This window comes from Haliotis rufescens, unplaced genomic scaffold (genome assembly GCF_023055435.1).
Source record: "Haliotis rufescens isolate VD_foot unplaced genomic scaffold, xgHalRufe1.0.p SCAF_4, whole genome shotgun sequence".
Classification (NCBI taxonomy): domain Eukaryota; kingdom Metazoa; phylum Mollusca; class Gastropoda; order Lepetellida; family Haliotidae; genus Haliotis; species Haliotis rufescens.
In genome coordinates, this window is record NW_025964112.1 from 45,574,448 (window position 1) to 45,591,966 (window position 17,519).

Here is a 17,519-nt window from a genome sequence, read left to right on the forward strand (position 1 = left end):
GTGCTAACAGAGTAAGGATCACAATTAGGATACTCGGCAGAACCTGGCACTGATGGACTGATCCCGGTTTGTTCGGTTAGCTACTAGTATTTGTAGGAAGTGCCACCTACGTGAAGCCCGTGAGCAGGGTGCTAACAGAGTAAGGATCACAATTAGGATACTCGGCAGATCCTGGCACAACAAATTGGCCAATCTCTGCACCAGAATTTGTGCTGCCTTAACCGACTGGGTCACCCATCACCCAGCTGCCATGGGTGGAAATGGTGGAAATGGTGGAAATGCACCCAGTTTTTAGATAAAGCATCAAGAACTAATGTAAAGGTTTAAAAATATACCTTTATTATAAAAATGTACACATAAGAAACATATGAAACAATATACTAATGATCCTCAGACATTGTTCCTTATAAGACACAGACATGGCTCATGCTTCATACAGTGGTTTTCATAAAATGGGGTTTTTGAAAAAAAAATATATCAAAATACACCCTGTGTGTTTGTCTGTTGAGCAGTTAAGATGGATCATTTTGTTTACAAGATCATGTTTGCATCAAGAATGTTCTTCACTCCATTTATATAATGCACACCATTTTTATGGTCAATGCATATTTAAGATTGTTTTAATAATTATGCAACAAAATCCTACCCTCTGAAGGGTTAAACTTTTCAAGTTAACCCCAGCAGAGTTGATGCAACTCTATTAGAGGGTGCGATTTTATGGCACCAGAGCTATTTCTTTATACCCATGGACAATTGTGTCATCGTCTTTTAAACCACTGCCATATAACAGTTTTTTGTTCAAACTGGCTCCAAAAAAACCAAACCACATTTTTTTCTCTGAAATGTGACTCCTATGGAGGTGGTTAACTGAAAAACTGAAAAATTTCTCCAAACACTTGTGTCGGAATAAATAAAAACAATATAGTGTCGCAATAATGTTGACAATTGATCTAAGATAAAACAAGATCTTAGTGGAAGACAAACAAAGTTCTTTGCATAGCGAGCCAGCACCTTCAACTACTTGCTGTAATACAATTGACATTCAGTCACAGACTTCTAAACAGCAGTTGAGTTTGCTTAAAGCTTGTAATTGGTTTAAATGTGCAACTGTAAAAAAAATGTGTAACAAAAGTGATATCTAACAATGAGTATTGACTCGATCCAAACTAAGACATTTCCACAGCATATACATTCTGCTTCAAACATCATTTATTGGGATGTGTCAAAACTATTTTGTAATTTTTCGGTTGTGATGAAAATATCAAATGACACAAGACGTTGATTTTCAATTGCTTTGTTACAGATATAATTTCAGTTGATTAAATTTTTTTTATCCAAAATACTTATGACATATCCCCCTATCATTTTGACTTCATAAGTGATGTTATTGGCATTCTCTTAAAGGAGATACTACTTGCATAGAACAATAAATGCATTGTGGGGGTCAGCAGTATACTTTTCGTTGATTTCACAGAAGTGATTGACATAAATGTCACATGGTATGCTAAGCAACTCCATACTCTTTGAGCTAAAAAACCATGCACAGTTTAAAAATAAATATAAGGCTCACTTTCACAACATTCACCTTTATGACATACAGTCACTTAAAGATTTTCCAATAAATAAATAACAATCTTGTAAAGATTAAAACACAGCAAAATACCATCTTGTAATACTAGGTAACAAAGAATCCTATAAAGAAATGCATTGAAAACTGTCTTCAACAATCATTAGCATACATTACCATACAAGAATTTACTTTCAACCTTTCAATACTGTCGTCCTTATCTACGGAAGTGCCTGGTATTACAAGATACTATTTGCCTGTCACTAATTAACATAACAACCAGTGTGGGTGGGTGGAGCGTGTAGTGTCATCTACAGTAGAAAGAAACGAAAGACAAGAGAAGAATAGCGGACAGTTTGCAAACAATCCTCACAGAACTGGCAGGACGCCGCCATCGTCGTCGCCTTTGTCACCAAAGTTATTTACATACATACTGATAATCAGTTTTTGAAATATCCTCCAATAATGGTAAATTCTAAAACAAAATACATAATTCCAATCCATATCTGAAAATTTACATTAGTTATCAATAATGGCTTTTTTCATATCGCATAAAATTCCCAAAAGTTTGACGTACACAGCCAGACCACGTTCTCATGATCAATGGACAAATGAAAAAAATAACCCCAAAATCTTCACATGGTTGATTTTTGGTCAAATACTTAACCCTACTTCATAAAGATGCTTAATGACAGTATAGTTTCAACTAGAAACAGTATTTCTAAATATGAATTCTAGAACATAAGGGGTCGAAATGTAAAAAAAAGCAAATATGAAAAAAGTAAAGAAAATACTCCGGTGATGCAAAAGTAACCAGTATGTATGCAAACAAAAGAACAACCTTTTTAAAAAAGAATGAGATGAGAGTTCGGTTTGTTTCAAGCTCTTTTTGGTACATTTGTTCCACAATAAAATATGATATGTACATAGATTCCACAACGCAGTACATACATACATAACAATACATGAATAGTAAGTAGTCAACACGACAGTGACAATGCGTGGTCACATCACTGTCAACTATTTATACCTATATACATATGTATAATGCTATTCTACACGTCGTATATTACAGAAATACACACATTCATTTGTCGGACACAACACACAGTGATCAACTTGTAGGTGCTTGTGCATGCATCTTCATACAGATAAAGCTGACAAAATATATATATGTCCTAACTAATAATTTGCAAAAATATATGTAAACATGCTTACAGATTGTGGTTCATTTTTTTCATTCATAGAGGTATATATTTTTGCAGTTAAAAAACTGTTCGCAAGTTGTTTGATCGGAGCAAAATCACTGCCAGACTAAGTATATATTTTTTAGTTTTATCTGAATATGAATGATTTTGCCAAAAATAGCAACAGATTAAAAATGCTAATAAAATCATTAACATGTCACTGTTTTTTTAAATTTGTAATTATGATTAAAATCTTTTTTTAGGGCCAGTTTTAGTTATCATGGTTGTAGCGAGTAAGGCATGTTTGCTTATAACTAAAAACTTCAGCTTGGCACATATAAACAGCTCACAACAGAATCATACAGTAATTCCTTGGTAAGGCACATGAGTAAAAGTCAAGAGTTATCTCCCTTTAAGCACTTTCTAATCCACAGGAGAACAGTTTCTAGTGTCAGCGTTGTTGACCTTTGTTCCTTCACTCCCCACACAAAAGGGAAAGTTTTCATCACACAAAATAGCTATTTTTTCCCAAAGTCAAAAAGCACATATGAATCAGCACTTGCATAGACGTTTGGGCTATTTGCACTGGGCCCATTTCGGCAAGATGCGTCTTCTTGCGTTCGTGAACCAATAGTTTATCTGGTTTATTGTCAATCCAGTTTGCTTAATAAGCATGGCCTTTTCATCATCATTGGGATAGGGATTGTCTTTGTGGTTTCGGAGCCATTCCAACATAATTGCCACAGCCTGAAAAAAAAAAATTAATAATAAATTTAATTTTGAACATATTCATAAACAAATCTAGTCATTTCTTTTATTTCAAAACAATTTCTACAATTCATTTTGTGTCCTCAAGACATTTTTCGAAAGACATCTTTGATGTCAATAATGTAAACTGGGAGATCTCCGTTCAACCCTCGAAGGGAAACATGTCAACATTGTGCGTGACACATCTTTGTGATAAACACAGAAGCAAATTCCCTTGTAATATCAATGAAGGTGACAATCCAATTATAACTGTAACTAAACAGCCCATAGGACAAAATGTCCAACAAAGGCCATGCTTCAGTAGATTCCATGAATGTAGCAAGCATACTTAATAAAGTTATCAATTAGATTACAGAACAAACATGTAAAGGTCGCATTTAAAAAAATGTATAAAAACAGACTATCAACAAACCTATTCACGTAGGCAATCAATTACAATGGAAACTTTACGAGTTTCCAATCTATGAAAATGTTCTGTTTCAATCGACGAACAAATTTCAAACTTTTGGATGAGGGAGTTTGGAAAATTACCTCTTTGGGGAGACTTGGATGTTTCTTTGACTCCGATTTGTTGCTATGGTTACTGTTGTTGCTGATGGCACTGCCAGCCTCGCTGAGGGCATCTTGGGCCTCCTTAATGGAGCGAAATTGCGGTGACGCAAGAGTTGGAAGTCCGATCCCTTTACCCATAGCGGGGATAAATCCTTCCTGAGTCTGCGAAAATATTGATTCAGAGATTGTAAATTTTTAATTGAATTATCATCAACTTAAAACCCCAGTCTCCTACGTTCTTAAAATGATTAAATTCGAACCAGGTATTTCTTTCCTTCCTTTCCACATTGCTTGTTGAGCAATTCAGGAAAAAAACTGGAATTTTACAGCGTTTTATTTCTAAGTTAATTACAATAAAATCTCTAGTTCCTAGGAAGTGAGAGCATTAGAAAGGAAGATAATTTCTTCTGGTAAAGGAAAGGGGTTCAGATCGGATTGAATAGAGAAAACGTCTTGAGATGTGCTCACCTAATTTCACACTTCTATTTTTGGCAATTTGATCATCGAAAATACAAAAGACTTTCCCAATGTGATATAAAAATCACAACTCAATAAAAATCTGAAGAGACATATCAAGGTTGCAACATATCGTGAATGTGAAATTAATAGTTAACTGAACATGAAGTGGCTATTTCATCGTTTTAAACAGAGGTAAACCCCAGTGGTCACGAGCTAGTTTGCAAATCATTTAAAAAAGTAGTTATGTAAAACAATATTTTTGAGAAAACAATCACTCTGGATTTTCACTAGTCATGCTCTGGATTTTCACTAGTCATGCTCTGGATTTTCACTAGTTTTGGGCTGACGGACTATTGTGTCTAGTCCTATTATACATAGTTCATATTCACGTTTCTTTGTAAGATTTCAAAACAAGGGGTGTATCCTGATGAATAATTCATCTGATGTACTACAAAGCATAGACTCGTAAGTGTCTCAGTAAGCTAAACATAAACCAATCCAGCATGTTGGGATGCATGTACTTCTCTCAATGATTCCATAAAGCCGTTCCAAATGCATGAACTAATGATATAAGTGTCTCTGGCTTCCTTGCCTCTAGCAGTTTACCATCTCCATGTATGACGCACAACTAGTTTTTAACTGTTTCTACAGCAATTTCAACCACATATGCCCAAGCTTTGTTACTTTTAGCCTCTTTCATGACAGTTGGACCATTAAAACTGTCACTGTGTCAGTGTTTAAGTGTTTTCTAAATAAATGAAGAGGCTCAATTGCGAAAAAAAGCACCAGTTCCACTCATAGGATGTCTGTAACACTTGATGATTTATGGACCAGAAATGCAGAAATACCAACCCTCATGACACTTTATGACTTGTACAGAATTCCCTTGTAAAAAGTGAAATGGCAAACTTGGGACATAATTGGTTAAGAATGAAAACAAGTACAGACACAATGACAAATACAGTGTGTCCTTCATGTCAACCGTAGCCCTATTTCCGACCAGACAAAAAAATCAAAAGGAAGCGACAACACCTACATTAATTGTTTCATATTTACTAGATGTGTACGAAAATCCCCAAATGACAGAATCGTGAATGCTGAGAATCATGTTCTTCTGTTTGATAGTAGGTAGGTTTGTCTCTTTGTTTGTTGTTTAACACCACACTCAGCAATATTCCAGCTATATGACGTTGGTCAGTAAATAATAAAGTCTGGAAAAGACAATACAGTCATTGACATCATGAGCATCGATCCATGCATTTGGGATACGATGACACGCATCAACCAAGTCAGCGAGCCTGACCATTCGATCCCGTTCACCCCCTTACAACAAGCATGGGTTGCTGAAGACCTATTCTAACCCGTATCTTCATGGGTCTGATAGTAGGCAAACCATTTCTTAGATATCTTTGCAAACTAGAGTGCCATGTTGAAAGACTTCCCTTTGATTATTAAATACATACTGATTCACACATCTGCATTGAATGCTTAACATGAAAAGTCCTCTAACCCTCTAACCTTCTTTCTGTTGGTCCACAATGAAGTTATGTTAATCAGTTTGTGTCTGAGTGCGAGCATGCATGCTGTTTAAAGCCAAACTCAGTAATATCCCAGCTATGGATGGTTATTGTTTGGCAAAGCTTTTTGGTCAAACAATATACCACTGAACATATTTAGGGCATAATTTTCGAAAATACACTCAAAACATATCTTTGTTTTTTAATGTCACACAAATTCCAGCTTTATGATGGCGGCATGTGATAACCCAATCTGAACCAGACAATCCAGTGACTGATATTGTGAGCAACAATCTACGATGTCGGGGAACGTTACATTACCAACCAAGTCACCGATTAATCATGTTACTATTACTTGATTACTATAAGATTTCAAGTCCATGGCTACTGAATTCTAAACATAATACAACACTGAAACTTAAATCTATCCACTAAGAACCTAAGATTCTACTTTATTACTTCACTGTTCTCTCAGTTATAATAACGCACTCCCCACACATGGCTGGAACCTGTCATGGATGTATGGGGATGTAGTTACGCTCTGCACTTGCCCACACTAAGCTAAGCCAACTGTCCCCTCTCCTTGTCTTCAAACCCCAGGCTACCTTCCATACAAACTCTTACAGAGGTGATTTGGTCTGAGATAACAGCCCTCCTCAACTTCGGTATTAAGCCTGACTTTGACAGGTCTCCCTCTTTGCATAAGCTCCCCCTCCTATTTCAAATTAAAATTGCCATGGCTTGATGAGGTGTCAGTGTAAAAACTGGTTTTGTTGGGTAAAATAACTAAAGCTTGGTGTTGAGGCATGAACTGCTAAATGTTGGGTATTCTGTGTAGCAGTCTGTTGTGTGGGGGTATTTCGGATGAATTAGACTCATATTAATGATACAAAGGTGGGAGAAATGGATGTCGAAGGAAGGAAAATGGACAGGTGAAATAGGGATTCAGAGAAAGCATTGAAGGGAAGATGGGGAGGAATATAAAGATGGGAGGGGAAAGAGGGAAGGAAAAGGGGAGTGGAAAGAGGGAAAGATAAAACTGGAATTCAGAGGAAGCAAGAATAAGACGGTAAGGAAAAGGGAAGAGGGGAAGGAGAGAGGAAAGATAAATAGGGATTCAGGGAGAGAGGAAGGAAAGAGAGAAGGAACAGAGGGAGGTATATGAAGATGCGGATCGATGGGGATAGAAGGGAAGGAAAGAAGGGAAGAGAGGAAGGAAAAAAGGAAAGAAACGGATTCAGAGAGCGAGGGAAAAAGGGAAGGGATAGAGGAAGGAATATGAAGATGGGGAAAGAAGGTAAGGAAGAGAGGAAGGAAAAAATGGAACGATAAACAGGGATTCAGAGAGCGAGGGAAAGAGGGAATAGAGGAAAAAAAGATGAAGGAGAAAGGGGAGACAGGTGGGAAGCAAAGAAAGAAAGGGCTGTGATACAAAGATAGAAAGAAAGAAAGACAGTAAGAAAGAAGCATAACATAATACCTTAACAGTTAGGGTTGATGGGGTGGGGGCCTATTGTGAGGGAGGTCAACCTCATGAATGGAGGGCCCCAGACTCTGGATAATGGGATACTTTTGCCTGGGCAGCGAGACACTCCTAACCCTTGACAAATTGGGATCTATAAATCCCATTCATAGGTGTAGAGCACTGAATAAAGCTCAACAGGTTTTGTTCACATACAAAGCCCACCTCCCGTATTTCACTGGGGACAATAGATGGGGAGAGGGTTATGATAGGACTAGTGCCTGGCTAGACCAAGGGTGGCTAGCCTGGAGGTTGGGCTAGAAAAGGCTGACCCTACTCTCTAATCTGTATTTACAAAATGACAATGTCTGGATAGAGTGAAAAGATATCTTCAAATTGTAAATCTTAAGTAGAATAATTAAGGAAAATTCCTATGCTGAGAAAGAGCATCTAAAAAAAAATCTGATTTGAACCCTAACAAGGTTCAAACAGTTTTTTGTCAGTAGGGTTGACTTTGCAAACAGTCTTAATGAGAATGTATTTCAAACTCCGCAAGTGTATGAGAATAAAGTGTCACTTCTTAGAAAGAAATAGCAATAATTATTCATGAGTCAGAATACATTTCAAATATAACCAACTTTAAAATAAATAATCCTCAAGTAATTTAGTGAAATAGATATGACAAAACTGTTATGAGAAAATGCGTGGGAAAGGGACAAACAAAAGTGTTTAAAATAGATGGGAGATTGGAATTCTTTCATCATTAGAAGGCACACAGCTTCCAAACGGACCTCTCCAAGATATTTAAGGGAGCAAGGTTGCAACAAACCAGTTATTTATCCAGTCAGAAAACACAGCCAACAGTGAACTGTGAACATTATGTGGGGGATGAAAATAGAACTTATTTGCCAACGCAACAAGACAAACTGTGTTGACATGTTCAGTAGGGGTCAATATTCGACACATTTAGGAAAGTGACAGGAACATTTTTGTTGTGCACAAAGCCAAGATTAAACAAAGGCCTGCCAGGGGGCTTGGCAAGATATTGGGGGGCATCTCCAAAATAGTTGCAGATTTAAAAACAAGTTTTATTGTTGAATATGATGATGAAACTTCAAATAAAAAATGTGTGGCTTTGCTTTAAAATACTGAGCATTTTTTTAGTTTTTGGTAGTATTTGGGAGATAAGCTTTGATGCCTCAGTAATGCTGCTATGTGCATAAATATTAACATGGTGTTTAGGAATTACAATGACAAGTAGCGATATTACTGATCTGTAGCAATATTACTATGACATGTAGTAATATTACTGACACGTAGCAATATTACTATGACATGTAGCAATATTATTGATCTGTAGCAATATTACTATGACATGTAGCAATATTACTGACATGTAGTAATATTACTGACATGTAGCAATATTACTATGACATGTAGCAATATTACTATGACATGTAGCAATATTACTATGACAAGTAGCAATATTACTGACATGTAGCAATATTACTGATCTGTAGCAATATTATTGACGTGTAGCAATATTACTATGACATGTAGCAATATTACTATGACATGTAGCAATATTATTGACATGTAGCAATATTACTGACATGTAGCAATATTACTGATCTGTAGCAATATTACTGACCTGTAGCAATATTACTGACCTGTAGCAATATTACTGACCTGTAGCAATATAACTGACCTGTAGCAATATTATTGACATGTAGCAATATTACTATGAAATGTTGGATGCCTTAAAGCCAACTGCCTCCCCAGGACCTAGTCTATGGTTTCCTGATCCCTGGACCTGACACAGCCACTGTGTCAGACATATATGCAAAAGGGATTATGATAACACACTTATTTGTATATGCAATGGGGATTTGGTGTTCCATTCTATGTTGGAGAGGCTTGGGAGGCTTGGGTATATACAGGTATTGTTCCAGATAGGTACATACGATCAGTGATGGTGGCACGTAGTCCCACCCGCACTTGATGAGACCTGACTTCATTGAGCCTCCCAGCCTGTACCACAACTCCCATATATACTATACTACTCAACATTTGAAAGGGATATTCTGCGTGTCCTGGCACATGGAAGGAGGAGGGGAGGAGGAGGAGGAGGAGGAGGAGGAGGAGGAGGAGGAAAGAGACGGAGGAGTGTGTTCAATCCTTGTGCGTGGAGAATGAGAAATAACTGAATGGATTAACTGAACAACATCAGCAACAGTCATATCACCAAGGAGATAAACCATGATTTTCTGCCAGATGGAACTAGCCCTTTTAACGCTGCAGATGCCCTTTACGTCTTCACCCTGTGGCGAAGTTCACCTTTTCAATATGCCGCAAAAGTTCACAGTATCAATTTGCCCTTTAATTCACATCAACTGCAATTCTGAAAGGTCATATACTCTTCATCCATTCATGATCATCAACTTAACACCATCAATGCCTTGTTTGCAAATTATCCACATTCAATACCTAAACAACAGGTAACAAGTCAAAAAGAACAATTCGGTTTCAATTTCTGCTTACCATTGATGGATCCATCATGCCATATTTGGGATCTTTGACTACCTGGCCTACACCGAGCGAGCCCATTGGCCCAGCTGCCATTTGAGTCCCGCCCATTTGCCCAGAGCTGAGCATCATGGGATTGCCATGGTTTACTGATGCTGATTGTTCTGGCTGTAAATAAATAATATTCATAATCAAAATAAAAGTAGTACTATAAATATTCAAAATCATTTTCATCTAGGGTAACAAATGACAGAAGCAAAAACAAACAAGTGAGCTGTATTCCAGTTATATCAATTTGCGTCAGCTTATCATGGGAAGAAAGCATGAAGTAATGCTGGTCTCAGGTGTTTACTGCGTTTGCGGAACCCACAAGCACGTGCATGGTGCTGACAGACCAAGAAACATAATTTGGGCGAACCGGGATTCGAACTCCGCACAGCAAAATGCAGCGCCTCAGACAACTGGGCCACCCGTACACCATTAAAATGAAGAAAAATAAACTTGTCCTAGTTATATAAAAAGTTGCCAGATGTTTCACACAATGTATCCATATTGTACAGGGAAATAACATTTCTAAACATTGTTGAATAAACTATGGAACGTTAACTACGACCTGTTTTCTCCAAAGTCAACTACCTCCAATCCAATCAAATCAACATAAAATTAGAAAATGCAAAGCTTTTTTCCCATCATTACAAAAAAAACCAAGAGACAAATTAGCAACATGAACAGAAAAGGCAAATCACATTTGGGGCAGTGGATGTAGCCACAAATCAACAAACCTGATCCAGCCAGGTTAAGTGTTAGGACACTTGGGTGTGATATGATTTTAAGGGCATTACAGTTCAAGCAACAGTCTACATTTAATCTACACTTTCTTCTCCCCCTGATAAGCATGAATACACGAGGTGGCTGGCCCCCTGTGGGGGTGGGGCGATCATGTTGTACCCAAGGGGAGATTAAGGGCCCGTCTATGATTACCTTCCGTTAATCCGCCCACTCACCTAATCTGATTACAGTTTATCAGCGTTCATAGGTAACAGTGTATGGTTACTTGACTATGTTTGCAATCATCTTGACTGAGCTTGCCACAACTCAATTTTAACTTAGCGACAGACAGCTAATGGCAGTCACTCTTGGCGACCGTGAGATAACTCACACCAAGCACTACAGTGACCAAACTTAATATGGTTAAGAGATAAGTGCAATATTGTATAAATCCATGACTTACATGCTGATAAAAAAAATTCATGATCCCTTTTTTTGTTCATCATATTTCATATTAATAAAATTCCAAATAATCTTTGCGCTTTGAATACTTTAAAATGTTGTGATGAAGCAAACGGCTCAGGAAGTTGGACAATAAATCATTCTGTAGACCTTCCTGTACACTGGTACAATCACTGAGTCATAAATATACTTGTTCCCTAGCAGTGTCAGAGATAGGAGATCCACTAGGTTAACGTAAAATTGACAGCAATGAGCGAATAAAGTCTCGCCCGGGAAATATTTCGCACTCAAGAATCCGATTCCAATCTTATTGAAATCCTATTCCTAATTTTTAACTCAACTATGTACACCACATGGATGGCTTATCATTCCATTCATACAGTATCATGCTTCACGTTTTGGGTTTTCGATGAAGAATCTGATATAAGACTGCACTAGCATTTCTCAAAAAGCCCTGTCAGTTAAGATCTGTTGAGAGAAAAAATGGCCACATGGAATTCCAATTTCCACTCTTTCACACTAGGTGTTTACAGTCGCTCCATGGCTTGTTTTTTTTTTTAAATGGTGAAAAATCGGAGACTGTGCCTGTTACTAAGTTGTTAATTATGAATGAACTTACAATACTGTTGCGAACAGCTCGATCAAACTTCTCACAAAACTCTTCAATAGCACTGAGTGATTTGGATGTGGCTTTCGTGTGCTTGTCTTGTTCCTGGCGAACACGGATTTTCTCTGAAAACAATTGAAATAACTGTTACAAGATACATGTTTCAAACTGTTTCGTCATTATTGGTATGATAATCAGGACCCATAAATCCTGAAAGATATCGTATTTGTTTTTCACATATGCTACAAGATGTGGTACTCATTTGTTAAAAAACTCATCTAAATGATGTATTCTTCAAAAATTCTGCTCCAAACAAAGAATTATCAGTCGACCTTACTGTTTGTTTTCAAAGTACACTGCTATGAATGTGTAGAAAAAACAAGCAGTTTATGTAAGTTATTATTAGCCGATCAAACAGTAATTTCTTTTCAATTAGCACTCCACATGAAAACTCCTTTGTTGATAAATTATGGCTACCAAAATGCAAAAAGTCCAATTCTTCTTTTGACTTACCTATTAAGCACTGGTGAGCATATCGGAGGGCATCCATTATGACACTTTCTACGGCAAAGTTGCCCTGATAATTTCCAGTGGGGGGATTCCGATGTAAAAAGTTCTGTAAAAGTTTGTCAAACTCGGCTGGCAAGTTGCTAATTAGCTGATATGGGAACGAAGGAGAAGCAAAGTTCATGTCAGCAATTATCAAGTCCCGCAATAGAGGGAACAGCGGATGTGACCTGAACGCATTCGAGCGATCCGTTATAAGATGCTGTATAAAAGTCTGTTGAGAAGCAAGCATGGGCGGCCGGTGCGGCGAACCCGTCTTGCAACTCTGGCAATTTGGTATAGTGCATGGTACCATTGGTGACGCCCCAGATTGCATGTTTTGAGAGCACTGTGGGTTCTGGGGTGTCGATGGGGGCATCATTTGTTGCATGGGGTTTTGGGGAGTCTGTTTCATGTGGGAGAGATCCTGCATGTTCTGGGGGGTCTGGGGAGCAGCGGTTCCCTGGTTTGACCAGGGCTGAGGTGTCCCTGGTCCCATGTTCCCAGCATGCTGCTGCTGCTGCTGTTGCTGTTGTTGTCCTTGGTACATTTGTGGATGCATGTTCCGTGACGGTGTCTGACTGCCATTGTTGTACATGCCATGATCATACCCTGACGTTGAGGGCATTGTGCCATAAGGTCCCGTGACTGTGCTATTGGCTTGGGTGTGTATTCTTGGTGTGCTACAAGAACTAGGAGGTTGATTGAACTGTTGCTGGTTGCTAGAAGAACCTTGCTGTGCTTGTTGCTGGTTGTATGTTCCAGCAACCTGGTTTGCCCCCATCATACGGTTAGCTCCTTGGTTCAAGCCTGCCACAGAGCAGCTATTGTCATAGTTACCAGACTGCAAAGACATCTGGTTTCGGTACATTTCGTTTTGCTGTTGAAGTTGTGCCATTGATGACGCCTTCATAGAGTCAGTCACAGACATCCCCCGGTATGCGTTCATCTGCTGTGCATACGTTTGATTCTGCTGGTACGCCCCCATTTGGTTAAAGTCACCTGTCTCCACCCTCAACATGTTTTGATTATTGTCTACATAGTACATGTTATTCTCTTGACCCTTGCCAGAAAAGTCAAACTGCTGAATGTTGACAGCAGGGCTCCCCCCACTGCCTGGCCGACTGCCCGGGTTAACTCCACAACTACTCCTATTGGAGAAATCATAAGGGCTTCCTCCCGGAACAGTGTATGGAGCTACTTCAGACTTCATGCTTGCTGAGATACGAGGAAGAATTTTGGATTTTTGTGAATTTTCTCGGAACTCCTGATCGAGGTCGAAACCACATTCGGAATTAAAACCACCGTTATAGTCCACACCTTGCTGGTTTTGGCACTCAGACCCAGTCTCAGACCCGGGTATGTCAGCAAAGTGAACCGATTTCTGTGGTATGGCTGGCATTGGTGGCATTTGAACATGTCCGACTGTTGCCACACGAGGCGGCTGCACAGAGTTTGATTGTTGTATAGATGGGATCATTGATGACACATCCTCAGTCTTTACATGCATTTGATCAGCACTACCCATGGACATGTTGGAACCATAGCTCCTCACACTACCGGTGTCACCGGAGAAGTAGCCTTGGTCCAGAGAATCCAACGACCGACCATACTGAGTGTTTGTTTGTACTGTCAAAGAGTCACAACCTTGAACATTTGTGTGTGCAGCCTTTGGGTTCATCATTCTTAGGTGTTGCATATTCTGCACATTCACAACAGGTGGGGCTGGTTTGCCCAATCTTTGGTAGTTTGTAGCCGTGGCAGACTTTTGCATAGAGGGAGCCCTATTTGAGCCTATTTGATGTGACTGGCCATAGTGCAAAGTACCGGGCTGATGGCAGGGAAGTGAGTTCGGTGACTGAGGAATATGTTTTTGATGCAGTGGGGACTGCTGACTACATGAAGGCAGATTTGGTTTGGGGGAGTAGCACCTAGTTTTGCTTGGTGTCATGGGACAATGTGACAAGGGCACCGTGTCTCGACTTGAAGAATCATCACAATGACTGGACGGTGGCAGGACGCTGGGAGACTGGCGACCAGCATTACCAGACGATAACGGACGTTTTGGCGTTGGGGGAGTCTGTGGCATTTTGAACACTTGAGAGGGCAGAACATGTGGTGATTGTGGAAGAGGAGGAGCAGTGGACTTGGTGGGACTCGACTCTCCCGAGGTAGATGGATGGAAGCGTTTACTGACTGGCGAGTTGGCACCGCTGGACACAACGGTTGATGTTCCAGACGTCACTGTCGAGGACATCACCACCGGACTGCTCAGAGGCCGTCCCCAGTTCTCCATTCTCAATCCACTTGAGACCTGTTTGACTGTCGAGATCGAGGTCTGAGATCCAGAGCTGAAGCTACTACTGTTCATGATGGCTTCTGGTGTCATATATGAATGTGGGTCGGGCATGTCCTGTTCCATGAGGAACTCCACAAAGTCCAGCTCCATCCCTTCCTTCATCCCGATGTCCTCACAGATCTCATCCAGCAGTTCGTTGGGGAGTCTCTCGTCATCCACAGGTTGGGGGACAGGGGATGACGGGGTGGTTGGAGACCCCAGTCCCTCCGGTTCCAGCGCTGAGGCACTGGATGCCGACGGACTTGGCGGAGCCTCTCGGTACTCCATGAGCTGCAACAATAAATAACTGAATAAGCAACTGAATCATCAAAGGCACTCCAAAATAAGAAATATTTTCATACTAAAACCAAATGCACATTCTATTTAGTATGTATCAATCTGTTCGATAGTCAATGTGTTGTTGTATGTTGTTTAATGCTGCACTCAGCATATTCCAGCTTCATGATGGCAGTCTGTAAATAATCAAGTCTGGAGCAGACAATCCAGTGATTAACACCATGTGCATTGATCTTCTCATTGGGGATCGATGACATGCATCAACCAAATCAGCAAGCCTAACCACCTGATCCTGTTAGTTGCCTCTTACGGGAAGCATGGGTTGCTATAGACCTATTCCAACCCCGATCTTCATGAGGATATAGTCCATGCGGCTGAGATAGTGTTGAATAAGCAGTTAAACAAAAGTCACTCACTTGCTAAGATTATGAACCCAAACTACAAATCATACCTCTAAACAGCCCACTGAAACAAACATCAATCATTCCCCTCCGCAACCATCACACACGCCAAAGAAACCTGAATGTACTTCGACAACAGGAGAGAGTGCCTATTGACTTACTTACCACAACAAAAAGTGTGTAAAATATATAATTGATTACGGCAATGAAAATAATTGGCACAATTAATAAGAAGGAGACACTTGATTCAGTACACTAACTGAACCACAGTGGCGTCAGGCTCGGCTCCATGTTCAGATAAAACAGCTAACTAACCCAAGAACTAATGGTACTGACTTGATTGAAATTAACACAGCGTACAGATAAGGCAAAACACCATGAACCTTTCAGCTACAAATTTTGAAACTTTCTGGGACAAAAATAAAGTTGATTGATTAACATGGATTTCCCTCCCAATTTTCAAACCAAGCAGAATATGAGAAAATATGATCAAAATTACATATCCAATCTGAAAACCTCATAAAGTTTAACATATTGAGAATGTGCAAATGTGCATTAACAAATTGACAAAATAAATATGACAGTCATTGCCAATAAATATATATTCCAAATGCATATGGCAAACTACAGACATGTCAACAAAAAGAAAATAAACAAAGAGATATTTATCCCTATAAGAATAAATTCAAAATGAAATGCAAATACCTCGAGACAGAACACCTCCGATTCTTTCATTGTCTAGATAATATTGTGCTATCGGCTAACTAAAAATCATATTTCAAATTGGAGAGCTGTTTCCTCCTCAACATCTGTCAAAATGGCTGACAGAAAACATTGTACATTTTAACATCTCTTGACCTCGCCCTCATATTAAAAGAAATCTCAAAATTATATTTTCCTCATAATTAATGAGCTTCCTCCTGTTTCGCATGTTATGTGTTCTTGAAACATGTTTGTCGGAAAACTTGCCCGGTGAACGGTCACTTTTCAGGCGGGGCCAGGGATTATTTACGAGCATCCTGGCCATGTTGTATGTTTGACCATTAAAAGGCATGTTTTGCTATTCATACATTCAGCCTTGAGTGCAAAACGAGCACATGTGGTGTGAGAATTCATAAATCTTCTTAAAAGTTTATCCAGTGAAACGACGAGTTCACGCAGTTCTTGATTAGATTCGTGAAATTTCCGAACAAATTCTGATTAATTCACCAGTTGTTATAACATGTGAAGAACTGTAACTGCAATGCTTAATATTTTGAATTAATTTTAATGAAATAAAAAATGATTTAAAGCCATACCTTACAAATAAATATTTGTCGAAAACACAATACATGATTTTCTCCTTCTGAAAACGTCACACTTCAATTCTTTCAATTATCAACTAATGCCTCCTAAATCATTAATGAACACTAGTTTGTCAGGGAGGTTTCTATTAGCAGTCCAAAAGAATTGAAGGGTTCCAATTACTCAAATTTCAAGTCAAGAACAAAGTCAAATTAAATTTTAATCAGGTAACACAGAATCTTAAATTCGACAAGTCCAAGGTGCAGAATTAACGCAACTATGTAGAAATTTGTAAATTACCTTGAAATGCAGGGAAGCAGTATGAATGTTTAATTTTTGTTTAACCTTTTAGGCTTGCTTTTTGTACGCCAAATTACATTTGTCAGTTCAGGCAAATTCATTTATGCTGAAAGGATAGTTCTCTACTAGGTTGTTCTGATATCATCTACTGAGTATTGCAATGTGATGTCGAAGATTTCAGAAAACTTCTGTGGTATTTTGAATAGGTGTTGACCTGGTGAAATTGAGTGAGTATGTTTTACGCCGCTTTTAGCAATATTCCAGCAATATCACTGTGGGGGACACCTGAAAAGGGCTTCAGACATTGTGCCCATGTCGGGAATCCAACCCCGGTCTTTGTCATGACGAGCGAATGCTTTAACCACTAGGCTACCCATCTGCCCGACAGTCATATTGAAAAAAGATAAAACTAATAATAAAAAAGCCAAAGAAATACACTTTGTAACATACATTAAAACAGCCATGTCCCCCATAAACC

At 39.0% G+C, this 17,519-nt stretch overlaps 1 protein-coding gene across 3 annotated transcripts in view; it reads right to left on the reverse strand.

The window, feature by feature from the left end:
- Nucleotides 1–318: 318 nt before the first annotated feature.
- The window catches only part of LOC124152133, a 55,610-nt gene continuing 38,409 nt past the window's right edge, over nt 319–17,519 (reverse strand). For all 3 annotated transcript variants that reach the window (XM_046524910.2, XM_046524921.2, XM_046524927.2), the window contains exons 3-7: nt 12,389–15,050; nt 11,888–12,000; nt 10,054–10,206; nt 4,054–4,236; nt 319–3,501 (exon numbers count right to left, since the gene is read on the reverse strand). In XM_046524910.2, the coding sequence (XP_046380866.2) occupies nt 3,331–3,501; nt 4,054–4,236; nt 10,054–10,206; nt 11,888–12,000; nt 12,389–15,050 (3,282 nt within the window). In that variant the 3' untranslated portion in view covers nt 319–3,330. The remainder of the gene's footprint in view (nt 3,502–4,053; nt 4,237–10,053; nt 10,207–11,887; nt 12,001–12,388; nt 15,051–17,519) is intronic.